Here is a 21,684-nt window from a genome sequence, read left to right as displayed (position 1 = left end):
CGAAATGCGAAAACACCCGTGTACTTAGATTTAGGTGCACGTTAAAGAGCCCCGGGTGGTCGAAATTTCCGAAGTCGTCCACTACGGCCTGCCTCATAATCAGAAAGTGGTTTTGGCACGTAAAACCCCATAATTTTTTTTTTAATTTGGGTCTGACAAAGGGCATTTTCGAAACTTTCTCGAATTTCTTGCCCATGCTGCAGCGTATGCAGTTTAGTGAGACCATGCATTTTTTTTGTTCTACAAAACCTACTATAGGGTGCACTCTCGCGTTATAGTGTCTACGGGAGCTGGAACCATGTTGACTCGACCAGCATTGGATATATGGTTAGTACGTGGATTTGCCTGAACTCCGTCCTACCGACTTCAAAAGGCTTTGTGACTTTGCTAACTGATCATCTTGAACAAGTTGTTGCTTTAGAATCGCAACGATGTGCAATGGCTATGCATGTGCGTAGAGCCTTCTGCATTCTGCAAATGTCTTCTGCGTTTAGAAAATAGGATCGCTACGGAATTTAGGCTAATAAAGGGAGATAAAGCTTAGTAAATCAAGCCAAAATAACTTCTGAAGCTACAGTCACGAAGATCAGACAAATCCGTGTGTTAACTTTCACTCGCATGTTACAGGTGAACGATCTAAATGCCGTAATTTTCTTTATAGTGACTTCGCAGGAAAGTATGGCTGAGATGTCACAGATTAAAAAAAGAAAGTACTTCGCCGTTCTTGCGCAGAAAATATTTTCGAAACTTGCTGCGTTCAACCTTTGGTTCCTTTAGAACGCTATGTAATCACTGAACACTTCCTGATAAACATTTAACTAGCCCCGAACACACGCCTTTGGGATTTTCGTTACCTCACGAGCGGCTCGTGCGGGAAACTTAAGATGGCGTCACCAGCTGTCCCCCCCCCCCCCCCTTATTTTTTCTCTCGGTTGGTTTGCCTGACGATCTATTCGCTCAACGTGAAAGTGAAACATTTTGCGTTCCAGGTGCTCAATCCATTCAGTCCAGTCTTATTCATTAGTAACTCCGTTCTGTGAAAAATGGCGGTCGCTCTGCGGCACCCGCTGCGTTGGCGCAATAACTGTGGCATCCTGCCGCTGTGCACGAGGTTACGTGTTCGATTACCGACCGCATTTTGACGGTAGCGAAATGAAAAAAAAAACAACGCTTCTGCACTTAGATTTATGCCCCGCCCCCCGTATCCTATACCATTCCTTCACCCAACAGTCTACTTCAACTCGAGAAGGCGTGTGACAGTGTCGTCCTTCGACGTACGCTTCAATACACCTCACGGCAATTCTCGTAAAGCGTAGCATCTGTATCGTGCGGTGCCGCAGGCAAGACACGCCCAGAGGCACCGTTATGTCTACACTGTTCGCATTCGACGGTGGATAGACAGATAATGTCCGAGAGAGGAAAGGTTATGCCGTAGATGCGAGGCCAGCGCTGCGCCAGATACGATACAGCATCTTCTTCAGCCGAGGGGCGCGGCGCTGTGCTCGACACGGTAGAGTGAAGAAATTGGGACAGGTAACGTGGCACTGCGGAGACAGGTAGTCACGTATCGACTGCGTCTTAGTCTCAGGAACAGTCAACGAACGACTCGAGCAAGTGACGATAGACGAACACGAAAAAAAAAAGAAGAAAAGCCAGGGTAATGATTATAAACGTGTAACCTTAAGATAGAGGCAACCGAGTACAAATTGTATGGGAAGGCTTAGATTGTAACGAGATGGTTGAAATTCACCATTGACCGAAGCAAGGATGTCCTCTGTCTCCATTGTTGTTCACGCTTTATGTTACGGGCATAGAAAGACGGCTGGAAAATAGTGAATCAGGGTTTAATTTAACCTACACATGACTAATGGGCAAATGGTGCAACAGAAGGTCCCCGGATTGATGTATGCGGACGACATATAGTGCTACTAGCGGACAATGCAAGAGATTTACCGACGAATATCTGTGGCAGCGCAGCAACAAATCTAGGCCTCAAGTTCAGCACAGGAAAATCGGGAATTATGATCTCTATTGAGGAGGCGAGTAATCACGTGGTATCACTTCAACAGCAAGTCATGCCCATAGTCAAGCAGTATAAATACCTCGGCGTGTACCTAAACGAAGGAAGGACTTACTCAAGCACCGAGCAAGATAATCTGAAAATAATCTGGGGTTACCTGCACCTTAATTGACACCACGTACGTAGTAGCCAAAATTAATCCGGAGCCCTTCACGTGCAGCGTCCCTCCAAATCCACAGTGCAGACTTGGAGTGTTTAACCCCGCAATTTAATTATTTTTAGTCAACTCACCGGGTGGCGTTCCTCCCGAGCCAAGGGGCAGTCCCCTGGCGCAGACAACCTCAACTTCGAGCTGACCCTTGGTCATGATGAAGCCGAGCTTGAGTTCTCCGAGCCGGGCCAGGTCTCGCCGGGAGTTCTTCTGGCCGGGCCCCACCTCCTGCAGACATCGGTCCGAGCCGGAGCTGCTGTCACCACCGTCGTTTCCGCCTGCGAGGCAGTGCGCGTGTGCGCGTCACGTCTCTGTGGGTGAATAATCAGCGAACTATTATTTACTCGTCTGGATCCACAGTGTAGTCGTTTTATTGCGATCGCAACTATACGGACACTCCAGGCGCGTCTCTGCCGTCGCCGTCGCCGTGAGGTTCCGTATAAAGTCCGAGGGCGATAAAATCGTCGCCGCGAGCTTTATGCTATATGTGCGAGTGAAAGTGCGCGAGGGTGAGGCGGCGACCAGGGACAGAAGCGAGGAGGAAGCGTGCCGTCTTCCGTAGCGCGCAAGGCACCGTGGTGAGGGTAGGGAGGCGGGGGGGGGGAGCCTTCATATTTCATATTTCGCGCGCTTTCTTTAAACGCAAAAAAAAAAAAAAAATCGCCATGCAGCACGTACGCTGCCACAAAGAGATGGACCGGTGGTTTCTGAACCGCCTCTACAACACAACGAAACGCACTTGAACTAAAGTGAGTATTTAAAATATTGCATAATTCATCTTCGTTAATTGATTACTTAAGCTGAATATAAAAAAATAGATATTTCAAGGAGCGCCACCCGACGGCAAACCATATGCCATTGGTTTCGTTCAGCTGCGGCTAACCACTTTTCTTAAAATCCTCAGCAGAAGTTATGTGAAAAATCCTGTATACATACGACGCTATCGAGGCATGTAACACGCTATGCAAGGATGTACAATTTTGCGAAAGTATATTCAACCCTACACGTTCACTGCCATGCAAACAGCGACACGAAATGACCCGACTTCGGATGCAAGGTGCACCTTTTGTTGAAGTGGGGAAGCAAGCAAGCCCAGCAAGCGCCCTGCATGTGTTCCGTTGCGTGCTTATGCCGTTCTCTCATGGCGCGCCTTATGCCTTTCCCTTACTACTCTCTCTCTTTCTCTCTCTCTCTCTCCAGGCGCACATAATGAAAGCGCGGTGCAGACACTTAACGTTCCCTGTACACAACGACGCGAAACCGCCACCAAACTGGCCTGCTTTAAAAAAATAATAATTAAATGTGCCTGTTTAGGAGAGCCTGTCTGCTGCTTAGGTGCCTGTCTGCTGCTTTGGCGCGTTCCGCGCCATCATTTGTTCACTGGCTGCTGTCGAGTTCGTTCGCGTGTTCGTTTTTTTTTTGTGTTCTCTTGCATTCTCGCAAACATATTACTGTCGTGGTTCTGGTTCTTTTGTAGGCCTTAATTGTGCACAATACTTATATCCGCATTAGTAGCCGTCTTAGTCCGGCAATTATGCTGCACCTTTCTTGTAAGTCGCGACATCTACAGGACAAAAAAAAAATATATATATATATTGTTCAACTTTGCTGTGAGTGCAGAGTGGCGGCTCCTGGCACTGACAGGGTCGGTCGTCCCAAATCGCGACCTCCCACACCCGCTCGGTATCGGTTGCGGCGCTAAATCATTCTATTGTCGCGCCCACCATACGGGAGGGGGGGGGCAACTCGGAATATGTAGTACTTAATATCTGGTACACATATGACGCTTAACATCAGACTCGTTAGTTCTCTCGCCCATGTCGTTTAGTGCGCAGGCTAGTAAGACCACTAAAACACACACACACGCACACTTCCAGGGATGCAATGAACCAGAATGACAGCAAGATGCGAGCATGAGCAACGTTTTCAAGTATGCTAACAAACAAGGCCCCTAGTCGAGCGTGGAGCTGCATGTCCTACACGTTAAAACATTCACTTTAGAAGATAAAGAGCTGTCAGCAACATACGAGGGCCTGCCATGCAGTGCGGCAGTTATTGGTACCGAAGAAAAGCATACGAATCGTAGTGAAGCAATTGTCAGCATAAAGGTTTCCTAATAAAGGTTAGCTTCCTAGTACGTTTAAGAACGAAAAAAAAAAAAAAAAAAAAAAAAAACGAACGAACGAACACAGCGAAGCACTGTTTACTTGTCGAGGGAGAAAGCCCGCAGCGAAAGGAAGTTTCCGGAACCGAGTATTTGTGATTTTACAAAAAGTGCGTTAGAACAGGACACGGCGGCTTCAGGTGAAGCTAAACTCTGCGCAAATAGTGCCCTTTACGTCAACACCAAGTGACGATAGGAGGGAGGCAGAGCGTCGCGATGGTGGCGCCTCGTGCGGAGAAAACAAGTATCACGGCGCGCCGCCTACGCGTTCAGGTTTACCTGCGCGTGTGATTCGAACCACTTGACTGCTGTTGACCCGCTGCCCGCATTGAAAGAAACTTCGCTGTTCCAAAGAGCGCGGTCCACTCGAAAGGCAATTTACTCTTCGCAACGCGCGCGCCCGCATGCAATGTGCGCTCACTGTGACGCCGAGTTCTTTTGTGGGTCGAAAGCCACATAATTTTCGGAGATGTTGTATACTGACCTTTTCGGTTAGCGCACGCAGCCGGCATAATTTTTGCGAGACGACGTGTATATATATATATATATATATATATATTCACAATGAAGCAGACGCGCGTATGAAGCGGTTTATTGACGTTTCGGCTGGGGTCCGGCCTTCATCAGAATACACTGCATGGTGACAGTACAGTTAATATACATGTGCCTATCAACCAAATGAAGATACGTTTACATGCAAAACGAATAAAATGGGCGAACAAAATGCATCCGAATCGTTCAAAGGATAGCTGACACGTGTATAGACCGATGGCGATTGCAAACATGTCATCTAAAATACAAAGCATAATAACGCGCCGAAATGAATTGTATATTGAATATTGAGCACATATTGACGTTTTGCTGTCACGTGCCGATTGGTTTTTACAATTCATTTTGGTGCGTTATTATGCTTTGTATTTTAGATGATATGTTTGCAATCGCCATCGGTCTATACACGTGTCAGCTATCCTTTGAACGATTTGGATGGATTTTGTTCGCCCATTTTATTCGTTTTTCATGTAAACGTATCTTCATTTGGTTGATAGGCACATGTATATTAACTGTACTGACACCATGCAATGTATTCTGATGAAGGCCGGACCCCGGCCGAAACGTCAATAAACCGCTTCATACACGCGTCTACTTTATTGTGTATATATATATATATATATATAAAATCGGCGGCACGAATGCTGGCAGTGTATACTTTCCTGCAAGCATGAACAAAAGCGTAAACAAGCTGCCGAGCGTGACGTCACCAAGTTGCGGCGGCGCTGCTGTCGCATTCCGCATTGGGAAACAAAATTGGACAAACTTTACTGGCTTGACTTTTCTTGTTTGGAAGTCAAAAAGGAATAATAGACGTGGTCAAATTTAAAAAAAAGTGAGCGCGCATTGTTGTTCAATGCTGCGAACAGAGAAGAAAAACAGGATTGTCCAGGCGTTCGTCTGCTATATTGGTCTGTACTACGCCTCTTCGTTCATAAACGTTCCGCTTGTTTGTAGTGCTTGAGTAATTAACTGGAGTAATTGACCTAGATAAACGTGCTCCCGTACAGACTCTAAAAGCTCACTGGCGATCCTGAATTCTTGTTCCCTGACCAGGCTATTGAACATTATCTTTGTCTTCTGCATATTAATTTTTAACCAAACTCTTACACTTTCTCGATTAAGGCCCTCAATCTCAAGCAGGGACATACAAGCACGTAGATAGGGACATAAAACCACGCAAATAAGACCGCATAAAGCCATATGTGACTGTATATACGGTCTTATAATGTCACATAAGAGTCCACCTAGGTCATATACTGTCATATATGACTTCAAGTAAGGCATTGTTATATAAGGCCGTAAGTATTACCATACATATGGCTATATATGAGTGTAAGTGAGGCTTTATATTTTGACATAAGTGTGCAAGTATGACCCTATGTGGCCTTAAATGTATGCAAAGGCCGATATTTATATTATTTATTTACTTATATATACATTTATTTATTTTTATTTATTTCTTCAAAGGTCTCTTGTTGAGACATTACATGAGGGAGGGGGTTAGTGACAAAGAAAGACGCTACAAATTACAAAGGGATATTTTTGATGAGTCGCTTGAATGCAAGTGGGTCGATGATAGTGAAAACTTCGGTGGGCAGGCCATTCCAGTCTCGTGTTGTGCGCAGGAAAAAAGATTGCTGAAAAGTCACGGTATGGGCTTGTGGGGGATATGCTGTGTTACAGTGACTGGTGCGGGCAATGCGATGTGCTATTTTTATGTACCAGTTGTCAAAAGGCAAAGAATGGAAAGAGAGAGAGTGAGAAAACAAGGATAGGAAAGGCAGGGAGGTCAAACAGAAGAGCATCCGGTTTGCTACCCTACACTGGGGGTAGAGGAAAGGGGAATAGAAATAGGAAAAAGGGAGCGAGTAAGCACTGAAATTTATGAAAAAGGTTAAGACGTGCTATTCTACGGCGTGAGGCTAGATAGGGTAAGTTTATTTGGGATTTTAGTGCTGAGATGCTTGAATTGTACGAATAAGTTGATAGAATAAATTGTGTCGCGCGGTTCTGAACCGACCCGAGGACGTTAATAAGGTTATTGTGGTTGGGCGTCAAAAGTAGCATCGGCATACTTCAGCTTGAGCCGCACAAAGATTAGAAAAACAAGTTGTTTAACAGAGGGAGGAGCGAGGAAAGGTTACGGTGTAGATAACTTAAAGTACGATTAGCAGAATTTATTATGCGGTTAACATGACAGGCCCAAGCTAAGTCACGCGAGATATACACAGTAAGATATTTGAATGAATCAGTTGTTGCAATCTGCATGTTATTGATGCTATAATTAGGCATATTCTAATTACGACGACGATGACTAGACATTAATACGGTTTTAGCTACATTTAATGACATGAGCCAAGTGTTACACCAGTTTTGTATGCGCAATAGGTCATTTTGTAACGCCAAATGATCGGTGGGGTTAGTAACTGCTCGGTAAACCACACAATCATCTGCGAAGAGTCGGGTATGAGAAGAAATATTACAAGGCAGGTCATTGATGTATATTAAGGAAAGGAGGGGACCAAGTACGGTACCTTGAGGTACGCTTGAAAGCAATGGTGTTAACGACGAAGAGTGTGAGTTAGCGTATGCGAACTGCTGACGGTTAGTTAAAAACCCTCGAATCCAGCTTAGAACACAAGGATGAATGTTAAGGCGGGATAACTTTATTAAGAGACGACCACGAGGGACCTTATCGAACGCTTTTTCAAAATCTAAAAATATCGTGTCAGTCGGGATGTTACGATCTAGGTTTAAATGCACGTAAGTCGTGCAAGAAAAGAGCAAGTTGGGTGTCACAGGAATAATTCTTGCGGAAACCATGTTGACTTGGGTGAAAAAAATGGACGGATGTTAGGAAGTTAGCAATATGAGAGCATAAAATATGTTCTATTATTTTACAAGCCACGCTTGTTATGGAAATAGGGCGGTAGTTACTCGGTGATGATCGGCTTCCTTTCTTGAAGACTGGGATCAACTGGATTAACTAAGAGCGCTCAGAATATCATATGTATCGATATATGACTCTAAATAAGCGCTTATATGAGCATAGCACACTTCGCTGCACTCCCCCCCCCCCCCCCCCCCCCTCCATAGATCTTCTGACGTAAGCCTACGATGACTGTCTGCGGTGTGTTACGACACCACATTAATGGGCTGAACTGCACATGGACATAACTATAGAGATAGTGAGAAAAAGCTGCTGAAGGAGAACCATATTGGTTTGCCTCGCGGTGCGCCTAGAGTACCACTCAGAATGGGAGCAATGCGAAATACAGTTAAAGGCAGACTGGACGTCACAGGCACACAGCATACATGAAGCAAAGCGGAACAGTCAACATAATGAACTAATTAAGGTAGTTCGTGCGAACCAGTGGTGTCTCCGTGAAAGGTTAAAAGCGCTTTCATTGAGCGGGACCCACTGGTAGCGCTAGCCCACGGACCAAATACACGTCGTAGCTCACCGCATACGGAAACATTTTAGTATAGGGCATATACTAGATCGAGTGGCTGTGACTAGTTAGTAGCTTTATCAATAGGGTGTACTATATGCGACGGAAAGAGAGTGAGAGAGAGCGAGGGGGCATGTTTGTCTGGTGGCACGCCTAACATGCTGTACGCCAAACGGGAACGATGAGAAATGGAAGGATACACATAGTGCATGCGTAACAGATACACAACGTACACAAGACGCAGCACAACGGACAACATACAAAATAATGGTGGTGTCTCGTTGAGACCAGTGTCTTTGACAAAGGAAGTACAGGCGACGCCAGTCCATGGATCAAGTACATGTTGTCAATTCATAGAGCTTCTCTACAAGGAGGAGGAGGAGAGATAGGTAGGGAAAGACAGGGAGGTTAACTAGTGCATAGACCGGCTGGCTACCCTTGAGTTATTATATTAAAATTACTAGAGGGAACTCTCGCACTGCGATCGTCCCGCTGCTGTAGGAATGATGGTTACTACACGGATTTGTCTATTTCTTTTTATGCTTGTGACTTCAAACGTTCTTGTGGTGTTGCTTATTACGCTTTATCGTTTAAATTTGCAAGCCCCTCCAAGTTTTCTACACACAGCAAGACAATTGGTCTCTGCCCACACGAACCGTCAAATTTGCAGATACTGCAGACGTGTGTCGGAGTTCCCTCTATTGTGATTTTCGTAGGAAACTCTACACGTGTGTCAGTTCGCTGCACACGGAAACATTCTAGTAGTGCATACCGGGATTTAGGAAATCTAGACATGGCCTCCGAGGTCCGGCGGCGCATACGACAGCGCGCGCCGCCGGATCTCGGAGGCCGTGTCCTAGGGTATATATCTACTTGAAGAAAAGAGCGCTACGAAGACGCGGACTAAAAGAGGAACATGTAGGACGGACAAGGCGCTACTTCCAACTAAATGTTATTTTGAAGAAACAGGATTTTAGTTGGAAGTAGTTGAAAATCGCATTTAGTTTGAAGTAGCGCCTTGTCCGTCGTACATGTTCCTCTTTTAGTCCGCGTCGTCGTAGCGCTCTTTTCTTCAAGTATGCAAAACCAACTCGCCCACATCAAGCTTCTGCTGCTATATATCTACATGCGCGCTCACGCGTTCACATACAGGGCGTCGCGAGCTGCGGCCTACCTTTGCTGAGTGGGACGTGGTTGACCCTCTCGTCCGACTTGAGGCTCACCGTCCGTGAAAGCTTTCGCCTCGGAAGCGACCGCCTCTCGTCCATGGCTACGCGAGGAAGGGGAACGCGAAGTGCATGTGTCACTACAGGGGTGCCTCGACGAGGTGCTCGAACAACGAAAGGTGCGCGACTGTTCTATAGACGCAACGATCGAAAACGTAGCATCCTACGAGAGAAGAACAGCTGTGAAACAGAAATAATAGGGCCGCAAGGGACAGGAGTGACAGAACTTGTATTTTGAAGCGGCCCACAACACAAGCGACACAGCTCGTTCAGGCACTGGTCATATCAGGTATAGCACTCGAAATTACGCCTTGAATCGGAGAATACGCTATTGCGAGTTTTTTAACAAAGGATAGATGAAGTTGGCACAAGATAGGGGAAATCATCATCCACCCGACTGGTGACTGGTGACTGGTGGAGGATGACAACCTTCCGTTTCACGATTCTTGTACCGTATTGCGGGCTTCTGCAGACATGATTTCCTAAGAAATCGGCTCCAACCATACCGCCGTATATCTAACTTGTGATGAAATTGGGAAATTTGCAGGCATAAGGTGGGGTCAGCCGGTGCAAGACAGGGGAAATTTGGGATCCAAGGGGGAAAGGCGTTCATCGAGCAGTGGACGTAACGTAGACGGATGTTCGGGATGATGTTGATGTCACTAGAGATATTCGCCTATGAACAAATTTTCCACTGCTCACTTCTGTGACACATGTAATAGAAATCAATTAATGCGCTGTCCTGCACGTTCGTGCATGTTTGATTTTCTCTTTTACTTTTTTTGACCAACATACGCGCGAGTCTGTTGTGTGACCAATTCAAACACGAGCTCAGTTATAAGTCTATTGTCTGTCCGTGCATTTCTCGACTGTTGTGCTTCGTATTTGTCAGCCGGTGTACATGTCAAATCTAGCACCAATTCGCCGTCCTCTTCAGTGCACTTTTACGCAACGGAAAACTTTTTAGTGGAACACTGCACCTGGATTCGCATACGCATAAGTATGTCTGTACGCAACATAAAATCAAGAATGGTGCTGACAGATGGAGTAGCAAGCACACTGTGGTATAAAGGTTATAAAGAGGGGCAAGGTGCCTCAGAAAGGCTGGTTAACATAGCACAGCAGTAGCAGCAGCTTTTGCGAGCGCCACTTTTTATTCGTACAAGTTCTGCATTTTAGTCCGAGAAGTTAAACAGCGCGCTGAGGATCGCTCACCTGCGGTGTCTGGGAGATTCACGTTGCGGCGAACCTTGAAACTGGCGCTCTTGGCTCGTTCTGGAGCTTGCGTCGGCGAAGACGCGTACAACTCTGAGAAAAAGGTGAGGGCGAGGGCGAGGGCGAGGGCATATTCGGTAACAAGTCAAAGGAAGGAGAAAACAGGTGTGAAGACAGGTGTAATAGCTATAGATACAAGCCGACGTTTCTTATGTTTTTTTTTTTTTTTCGAAAGAAAGAATAAACGGGAAGTGCAGCTTATAGGCTGTCCGCAAACGTATTCTAGTTTACGTGATACCGAAACACCGTAGACCTGCGCAGACGTGCTCAGCAGCACCGATGGCGTCACCTTTCAGCGGTTACATAAAATAGGGGATAGAGGAACCGCGCGTTCTACCTGTTTGCTGAATTAGAAGTCAAGCGAGCATAGAACGTGCTGAACTCTGTTTTCCTTGAGCAAATTCTTGTTTTAACCCCAAGACTTAGGCTGGCTACTATTAGATACTAGGCCCGTGTTCACCAGTTGTTACACTAGAACTGGTCGTAAGAGCTGCGAGAAGGAGGACGGGGGGGGGGAGGGGGGAGTAAGAGAGTCTATTTTGTAAGTTTCCGCCTAGTGGACTGTCGATTTCTGCCGTAGCTGGTTGGCTGGAGCTGTACTAGCGGAAAGGAGATTGGCTGGAGGCACTTGCCTCCTTCTTGTTCAGCTCCATCAGCGGTGGCCGAAACGGACAGTCTGCTAGGAAGACACATGCACAACAGACTCCCCCCCTTCCCCCTCCCCCCGGATGTTAGCCAATCGTAATGTTAGACATATAATTAGCGAAGACGGAGGGCCACTGGCAAATAGCTCTTACGAACGAAGAACTTTGTGAATTCGCCATCTGGTACGCAGGTCCTGGCTGCCATCCTCAGCTGTATAACCACGGCGTTCAATACTAAATAGGCATTCACACCTAACTACGACCGCTTGTGTTTGCGTACATGGGTAACGAATGCGTCCAGCTCAGTACGACACGTAGCAGGGAGTTTTTGGAATGTTTCCACTGCCGCGATTTTATGTGCTGCATCCTTAATGCACGTTCTTGGGGAGTGTTCCCGGGATGCCACTGTCGGCATTAGCTGTGCTTGTGAGCCGTCTTTGTCAAAGAAAAAAGAAGTGCCCTCTCACCTGGAAGGCTGTCCTGGGCCAGCAGTTGGCGGTTCTTTCCGCCTGCTACCGGTGAGACCGAGTATACGGATGGTGCCGACGACTTCCGTTCAACCGGGTTGCCCTGCCAAGCGTCGTCAGGATGCAGCACTGCAGCAAAGTCCGTGACACAGAAGGGGAGTATTGAAAAAGGAGTAACGTCAGCCCCCCGGCTTATCCGCAATTAGGTAATCGCGAGATTAGGGAGAGAAAAAAATCGGGAGAACAACAATTCTCGACTGGTGGTCAGCATCTGGAGGCTGCGCGAAATTACATTTGTCGATGGTCGCAGGGGCCGGGGAGGGGAACTGGATCATGAGGGTAATATTTGTAGAATAGATATGTTTTAGAGCGAATACGGTATAAGAACTACAGATTCGTGACGGGCTGTTCACCATGATCCTCGAAAAGAAAAGTGTGCAGTCACTTTTCTTGCGCAAGGGCTTGCGTGAGCACTCTTCGCAGTGCGCACTGTGTCGTTCACGTTGTATTACGGTGCTCCTCCGAGAGAGTAATATTGTTATCGCATGCGTGCTGCTGCTAACGGCACACTTCGATCGCCGAAATGATGACATCTGTATCCGGGACACCTCAGTTTCGTTTAGAAAAACGATAGGATCGATGAGCTCCTTCGGTTGCATACGGTGGATGCCTAATCATCACAGTGCGCACGTCTGACAACCTCGGGGCAATCTTTATATTGGCGTGCTGGTTCCAACGAAAATCAGCCGTGGTTGAGCAGTTGCCCTGTGTCCTTTCACGTCCGTGTTCATTTTGTGTTCGCTCTCACCGTCCAAATGTGCGCCAACTCGCCCAATAAAGCCTATTGCTAACATCGCTGTGTGTTATAGAGCAAGCAAGTGTGCAAGCAAGTGGCTTGTCGAATGGGTGCCGCTGTGCTACAGTTTACCTGCAAAGGGGGGGAGGGCGAGCTTCTCCTTAATAAACGGAGGTGGGGGGGGGGGGGGGGGCTCCCCCCTTTTGACTTTAAGCACTGCTTGGGTCAATGGGTGTGTTCCACTGATTATGTGCCCGAACTTCGGTCTTCGGCACCGGGTATGTTCTATTGCGTGTGTGCCCCTTCTAGGCTGATATTACGTTATGGATGAGCCAGACTGTGACTCCATGAGTGCGAAGCCTTAAATGCAATTAGATGTGCGCCGCATTTCTCCACGTATACATCTCTCATCAACATTTTTCCTTCGACGGGCGTCATTCATTGCCTTCGTCTTCGTCACGCAGACAGCCAGTGGCGTAGCCAGAAAGGGGGGAAGGGGGCCAGACGGGGCCTGTGCCCCCCTCCACGAAATGCTTGCGTTAGTATGCGGCCTTCTGCAGTAAACTAACGAGCCCCCCTCCCTCTCCCTTCTGCACCTCCATCTTTTAATTCTCCCCTGGAACTTTTTATACCCCTTTCCCCTTCCCTATGCAGAGTAGCATATCATCATCATCATCATCATCATCATCATCATCATCATCATCATCATCATCATGGTTAAGCCCACTGCAGGGCAAAGGCCTCTCCCATATTTCTCCAGCAACCCCGGTCATGTACTAATTGTGGCCGTGTCGTCCCTGCAAACTTCTTAATCTCATCCGCCCACCTAACTTTCTGCCGCCCCCTGCTGCGCTTCCCTTCCCTTGGAATCCAGTCCGTAACCCTTAATGACCATCGGTTATCTTCCCTCCTCGTTACATGTCCTGCCCATGCCCATTTCCTTTTCTTGATTTCAACTAAGATGTCATTAACTCGCGTTTGGTCCCTCACTCAATCTGCTCTTTTGTTATCCCTTAACGTTACACCCATCATTCTTCTTTCCATAGATCGTTGCGTTGTCCTCAATTTAAGTAGAACCATTTTCGTAAGCCTCCACGTTTCTGTGCCCCGTACGCGAGTACTGGTAAGACACAGCCGTTATACACTTTTCTATCGCTCTCTCTCTCTCTCTCTATATATATATATATATATATATATATATATATAATTTTGTACGTGTGTGTGAGGGGCGTTCATGTTCGCTCTCAGCGAATTCCCGAAAGTGAAGTTAAATGTGGGACAAACAGTTACTTCAGCAAAAGAAATTCGCCAGAGCCTGGCGTCAGTAATGCTGTTCTTGCTCCCAAACTGCATCTCATGTACACGGAGGGTATTCGAATAAAGTAGGAATAATAATAATAATAATAATAATAATAATAATAATAATAATAATAATAATAATAATAATAATAATAATAATAATAATTTTGATTATGATGATAATAATAATCAGCCTAAATTTATGTGAACTGCAGGACGAAGGCCTCTTAAAACTTAAACGTGACTCCACGATATATCTTTCTTGTGTGTTTTCCGTGTAATAAATATATACAGCGAATCGCCGGCGACACACATCCTGAGCATTGAGCAATAATATTCAGTTATTAAAAAGATCAATACTGCTTCATTATTGACCTGTCAACAGCAATGTCACTATCACAACAGTGCAAGGTCGTGCCTCCGGTTGTCATTTCGATGCCTGCAGCACTCCCTGCCAAACGGTTGCTCAAGTTCTTTCGAAACTCAGCCTTTTCTATTGTTTTCACTGTAGTGACGATATCTCTGGCCCTAAATATGTCTCGCAGCATGAGCGCGGGCAATGCTGACATTGGGCGATCAGTGTCACTACAAGCAGATATCACGCTGCGTCGAAGTCGTTCGCGGGCACTCGGAAGAGATCACCTAGCGATCGCCGTGAAGGAACGCACTCACCAGTCATCCAACAAACACAACTCAGCAGCCCAATCGCATAGCCTCGACAACAGTGAATCAGTACCGTATGGCGCATGCTCATGCCCGACCAGACGGATGTCCCGGCCAGATACCGACATAACATACAGCCACTGTTTGTCCAGACGTTCTTTATGGCAATGTAACGACTCTCATGATGATCGTGGACGAAAATGACAATAATGGTGAAATGACTGATTAGGATGGCATGATGATGACGACGACGACAGCGACAACGATTACGTCAAAAGCAGCACGACAACATACACGTTGCCGACACAGGACCGAATCCAAGGTGCACGGATTCGAAGGTTAGGCGGGAATCATAGGTCGAGATATATTTTCTGGCTAAAAATTTCTTCCAAGGAAACGTTTCGATAATACACGTACTTACGACGGCTGCGAGAAGCACTACAAGAGTCGGCACAAAGCACTCCTCGCAAGCCATCGAACTGTTGTCGAACTTAAGAAAGTGCCTCGAGCTACAAGGACGGGCGCTCACGCATCGAGTCCATGGACGAGCTCCGGATGAGGTCGTCGGGTGGCAGTTCCTGAGACTGGCTGCGTGCCGCTCCTCCGGCGCCCCTGGACAGCGGCAGCCATTCGGGGGCGTCCCTGAGGGGCGACCGGTCGAGGGGTAGCTGCACCTCCCCCAGGAAGGCGTTCGTGCCGACGGGCCGGTGGTCCCACACCGTCAGGTCCAGGAACAGGCCCTCCAGCGACTCGAGCGCGCTGAACACGAACGTCTTGTTCCACTCCGGACTGGTCACCGGCTCCGATATGGGCGTCTTCATGGCCGGACCCCTAAGGCCCGAGCCGGGCTCGTGCAGTCGCAGCTTGACGTACGAACGCCGTGGAGGTAGACCGCGTGCGCCCAGCACGGTAACCTCCAAGTCGGTGCCGTCGTACCTGAGATCGAGAAGCCGGACGGGGAAACGGGTCCGTTAGTATTTTTCGGCAGAAGCAGATATCTCGGTTGCGAACTTCTTTGTGGAGCGGCTCGGGTCTCCCGGACCAGAAGTGGCCACTGTATAAACAGGGAGTGCTTATGAGGGAGTGGTCCACTCCTTTCAAGCTGCCTTGGACACTTGTAATGCGGTTGCACTCTGGACGTCTTAATCATTCTCAGGAGGTTGGCACACACAAACATAACACGGTTGCACACTCACTCTCACTTTGACCGATTCGAAATAGTGGAACCGGCTTCCAGAGTCTGTGGCAAGCCTCAGTGGCTCCATATATTTCAAAACTGCACTGCTAACTCTGTTTTGATTGGATGGTTTGTAACCATAGTGCAATGTTTTCTTTTTAATATATTTTCGCGCATTATTCAGTAGTTTGCGAATTATTCTGTATTTCTTGTTAATACTTATTGTGTTCTTGTATATTTTTGTGTATCTTGAAATTGCTTGTGTCTTTTGTATTACTTATCGACAGTGATTGTTTAATCTCATGTTACTATATTACTTTAGGGCTTACCTGTTTCCTTCTATATATGCCTATCTTATCGCTCCTCCTGTCTGTAATATACTCGTGTAACGTGAGGACGAAAAAATTTATACAGAAACGCTGACAGGACAATGTTTTCGGAAAGGGAGGCGGTGGAACGCTCCCACAATATTTGTCTATTCGAAGGATGGGCTCCCTACTGTTTGCAGTTCGGTAAACCTGGGTCTATTAATAAAGTGTCTTTTTTCTTTTTTGTATTGTATGGTGATAGTAAGCCGTGTGCTCGAGCTTTGCGCTTGAGTGAGGCTTCTTCTCTTGAATGCGTGTAGGATGGTGAGGATGTCCTTGGAGGAGAGCGGAAGCGGCCCTCCCGAACATTAAGATTTCAAAATTTGTTGCTTAGCTTGGTCACGTTTTTTTTTTCTCTAGCAAACGTGCAGCAGTCTTGCAATGTTACCAGCAACAGGTACGAGCATCGCTGGGACAGAGCTTAGGCGAGTTGGCAATTTAGCCGGGAGGAATGAAGCGACATGCTCCGCAAAAAGAAAAAGAGAGGATGAAAATTACTAGACAAAGCCAGGCCCTAAGCTGGGTCAAGCTTTGTCGACGATACGAAAAAGTAATAGCAGTCGTACACAAAGTTGCTGTAATTGCTCTACCAGCGCCGGTGGATTGGCCAGGAATAGGCTAACACAAACATAATTGCAGTATATATAAATAAGAAATGAATAAAAAGGAAAATAAGGAAGCTGGACCCAGCGTTACTTCGTTGTCTACTACTTGGAGTGTTCTGTTTACCGCTGCATTTTACACCAACGACGCAATCACCAACTCGCCCAAGCTACACCTTGATGATTTATGGTCGAATAAGAACCGTTAGCAGAGGGTCATCGAGCGAAAGAGAGTAACAATGGACGAACAAGAAAGCCTCGGCCCAGAGGAAACGTTTCCTTACGGGTACTTACCTTCGCCCTCGAAACTATGTGTGATGTGTCGCTTTGTTCTTTTCTCTTTTCTTTCCTTCTTCCTATAGCTTCCATTTATTGTGTTCCTAGCCCCTTCTTTCTGAAGAGAAGCTAGGCGTTGTGCCCGTTTCGATGGCTGTTGCCAATTTCCTCCTTCACGTATTTCCCTCTCTGTCCACTCTATATGTGTCTTAAATCCGAATAACAACAACAAGCATTTAAGTGCCTTTGTGGGAACGTTGTCTCCGGGCTTGGGCTATCTGCATCCTGCTGTGACCCGTCTGCCTTGTTTCGGTACATTATATAGAGGCACACGAATACAGTGCCTGGCGCCCACCTGAACGGTTCAATGGCACCACGCGTGGTGAAACGCAACGCAGCCACAGTTTCGCAAGGAACATGAAGCAATAGATAGAAAGCGGAGAAAATGACAAGCAAAGCACCAGCTCCACATCACGTTGGCTTGCGGGGAAGATTTGTGTTAGTATTTTTAATTCTTATTTCGTATTAAGTCATTTGCACAATTTATAGAGAGAAAAAGAAAAAGAAGAGCAGGCTGGTTTGCAGAGAAGATTATTCTTAGTATTCTAAATTCTTGTTTCCTTTTAAGACATCTATACAGTTTACAGAGAGAAAAAAAAGAGCAGGCTGTCAACTGGAGGGGGAGGGGGGGAGCACCGGAAGGGGCAGAACGCCAGGAAGAAGGGGACGGAAGCATGGAAATGGAAAGTAGAAAACAGCAGGAAATGGAGCGAAAAAAGCGAGGTGGCAGATTACAAAGTCTAAAATAAAACAATAAAGAAGATGCCACAGGGGATGACCCCCCCCCCCCCAAAAAAAAATATAAGAGAGAAGAAAAAACTGGCTGAAAACATTTCAAACGACAGTGAAGCTTAGAGAATTTCTGCCTGACGGATGTCCGTAGGGAAGCGTTTGAGGTGGTTTATGAGCATCGAACAATGGCTACAGCTTTTTCCCATCACGCATTTACGAGACCACTCAGTATCGGTGCTGAAAGTGCAAAAAAGGCGCCAGCGGTTTGAAACCAAGGCGAGGCGGGCGAGCAGCTGCCTGTGCCCAGCGTGAAAGCTACACCCGTCCGTAGAAACATGCTCACCACAGGCGGACGCCGAGCTCCCCCTGTACGTGCGCCTTGTTGCAGATCTCGTCGGGCGTCTTCGGCAGCTTGCGGCGAGTGGCCGCCCCTTCGCCGCCGCCCATGGAACAGGTGGACGACTTGCGCGACGGGATGTTGCCCGTGGACGCGCGAAGCTCGCGGTTGCTCCTGCGACATTTTTTGTACACGTGGGGGTGCGTTTAGTAAATGGCGCCGGCCTTCCGAAGGCGTGCACACTTTTTCAACGAAGACGACAACAACGCTCGGTACACGAGCATAGAACATGGCCACAACGACCGGATATAGAACTAGCTAACTTGTGCTTAGCAACTGGACGTCGTGCCCACTGCTGTCTGTTCCCAAGTTCTAGTGTATTTCGACACTGCTAGCGCAACTGCTTTCCATTTGACCGACCGACCGACCGACCGACCGACCGACCGACCGACCGACCGACCGACCGACCGACCGACCGACCGACCGACCGACCGACCGACCGACCGACCGACCGACCGACCGACCGACCGACCGACCGACCGACCGACCGACCGACCGACCGACCGACCGACCGACCGACCGACCGACCGACCGACCGACCGACCGACCGACCGACCGACCGACCGACCGACCGACCGACCGACCGACCGACCGACCGACCGACCGACCGACCGACCGACCGACCGACCGACCGACCGACCGACCGACCGACCGACCGACCGACCGACCGACCGACCGACCGACCGACCGACCGACCGACCGACCGACCGACCGACCGACCGACCGACCGACCGACCGACCGACCGACCGACCGACCGACCGACCGACCGACCGACCGACCGACCGACCGACCGACCGACCGACCGACCGACCGACCGACCGACCGACCGACCGACCGACCGACCGACCGACCGACCGACCGACCGACCGACCGACCGACCGACCGACCGACCGACCGACCGACCGACCGACCGACCGACCGACCGACCGACCGACCGACCGACCGACCGACCGACCGACCGACCGACCGACCGACCGACCGACCGACCGACCGACCGACCGACCGACCGACCGACCGACCGACCGACCGACCGACCGACCGACCGACCGACCGACCGACCGACCGACCGACCGACCGACCGACCGACCGACCGACCGACCGACCGACCGACCGACCGACCGACCGACCGACCGACCGACCGACCGACCGACCGACCGACCGACCGACCGACCGACCGACCGACCGACCGACCGACCGACCGACCGACCGACCGACCGACCGACCGACCGACCGACCGACCGACCGACCGACCGACCGACCGACCGACCGACCGACCGACCGACCGACCGACCGACCGACCGACCGACCGACCGACCGACCGACCGACCGACCGACCGACCGACCGACCGACCGACCGACCGACCGACCGACCGACCGACCGACCGACCGACCGACCGACCGACCGACCGACCGACCGACCGACCGACCGACCGACCGACCGACCGACCGACCGACCGACCGACCGACCGACCGACCGACCGACCGACCGACCGACCGACCGACCGACCGACCGACCGACCGACCGACCGACCGACCGACCGACCGACCGACCGACCGACCGACCGACCGACTTTAGCATCCTAGAGCATCATAGGGACAACAGGAGACGCCGTAGGTGAAGTCTCGGATTAATTATTTTTTAACACCTTCGTTAAGAAGCTATAGGTTTCAAAGCGTTAACGGTACTTGCCATTTAACCGGTCAAAGACAATGAGACGGGTCAAATTCACGTACAGGTGTACGCGCAATTTTGGCGCCTCGCACGATATTTCGGTATATATTCATACGCAACTACGTACGCGTGTGTGTTTCCTGTAATGATCGCGCAGCCGAGGTTGGTCTATGGACAAGCATGCAGCCTACTCGATTAAAGCAAGTCAGCAAACGTCCACTAGTGAAATGATATTTCTACTTTGACAGCACAAATGTCGCCTCGACTTCCTCGGGCCTGACACTGTCCAAGTTCGACGATCAAAGTTACACGGGAGAAGCAACGATAAAAGAGGAAAAAAAAAACGAAAAATCGAGCACGCGTAACATGCGGTACAGCAGACGGCTTTACGACCATCTGCTTCCTCGCGTTGCTTTGATTGCGCCCCCGAAGGACGATGCCGGACCGACTGGCGTCGAGGCGTACTTTCCACACAAAAGAACCCTAGACGACCGAGTGGAAATAAGACCGGAGGTTGCGTCAGAAAGCAGTAAATCGTTTAACAGTCTTCGGCTCTTATGGTCGACCTGAACGTGGCCACGTCTTCCACTGGGCAGCCAGGGAACCGCGTATTACCACTCCGCAGACGGGTTATGTTCTCTAGACTTCGTTTATGCTCGATGCTTTCTATCACATACACACACACACACACATACATACACATACACAAGCACACGCACGTACATACACATATATAGCGCGTCTATCCCCTACCGCGCACCTCCAAAGCAACAACAAAAACTTAGTGCCTCCCGCTCCTGAAATAAGACTCCTTGGTGAACGTCCGGGAATTATATATATATATATACTGCGAACTATATTTCAGGGTCGGGAGGCACTAAGATCTTGTTGTCTCGGAAGTTATAGAGAATAGACGCGCTATATACTATAACTTCCTCGATTCCACGTTTATAGCTGGCCAGTCCAGCGATTCTATATACAGCGCATATTTCACTCTGGCGGAAAAACCATGATAAGTATAGTTTGAAATAAATCTTCGCTAGTCTGTCATAAAAGCAAATACGTTAAACTGCGTTCGCTTCTTCTAGCTGATCATCGAACTTGATTCTCAAGCAACGTGCCGTGAACTCCAAACGTCTCGGGAAAAAATAGGAACCTGCTGGGGAACGAGGGGGAAGGGGAGGTAGCGTAACTGTTCTTTATTGGTATATGATTTTGATGGCTGTACAGGCTTGCGTATTACACTGTGCGATCGATACGCGTCCACACAACGTGGACACGAAACGCGTTCGAAATGTAAATTAAAGCGTTTCGTCAAGTCTACAGTATTTTAAATATGCGCTGAGAAGTGCATCGGTGTTACAGTTACCAGTTTCCCAAAAGCCTCCCGCTAGCAATACAGGAAGTTATCAACCGCTACGCCATCTATCTGATAACGCCCATTGTGCATCTTTGCTAACGTCCACGCCTCAGGAGAGTTGAGCTTCAAAGCCGATCGGAGGGCGAACTGGTCAGTGGTCGAGGTAAGCGAGACACGTTTGGAGTATCGGTGAAAAAAGAAAGTAATTAAATGATGGGGCGGCTTCGTCACATGCATAGGTAACTTAGGTAACATTACGAGATAAAGTAG

At 48.5% G+C, this 21,684-nt stretch overlaps 1 protein-coding gene and 1 long non-coding RNA gene across 4 annotated transcripts in view; one reads left to right on the top strand and one right to left on the bottom strand.

Annotated features, from left to right (window-relative positions):
* The window catches only part of Fife (regulating synaptic membrane exocytosis protein fife), a 209,729-nt gene that overhangs the window by 6,706 nt on the left and 181,339 nt on the right, over positions 1-21,684 (bottom strand). For all 3 annotated transcript variants that reach the window (XM_055069086.2, XM_050175868.3, XM_072284197.1), the window contains 6 exons: positions 18,328-18,495; positions 15,299-15,705; positions 12,012-12,140; positions 10,841-10,933; positions 9,574-9,669; positions 2,312-2,509 (listed from right to left, as the gene is read on the bottom strand). In XM_055069086.2, the coding sequence (XP_054925061.1) occupies positions 2,312-2,509; positions 9,574-9,669; positions 10,841-10,933; positions 12,012-12,140; positions 15,299-15,705; positions 18,328-18,495 (1,091 nt within the window). The remainder of the gene's footprint in view (positions 1-2,311; positions 2,510-9,573; positions 9,670-10,840; positions 10,934-12,011; positions 12,141-15,298; positions 15,706-18,327; positions 18,496-21,684) is intronic.
* LOC140213086 (uncharacterized) overlaps positions 1-21,684 on the top strand; it is a 151,337-nt gene that overhangs the window by 40,037 nt on the left and 89,616 nt on the right. The window lies entirely within an intron of this gene.

This window comes from Dermacentor andersoni, chromosome 9, assembly GCF_023375885.2.
Source record: "Dermacentor andersoni chromosome 9, qqDerAnde1_hic_scaffold, whole genome shotgun sequence".
Lineage (NCBI taxonomy): Eukaryota > Metazoa > Arthropoda > Arachnida > Ixodida > Ixodidae > Dermacentor > Dermacentor andersoni.
The sequence above is the reverse complement of the archived record's forward strand: the minus strand, read 5'-3'. Positions and strand labels throughout refer to the sequence as shown.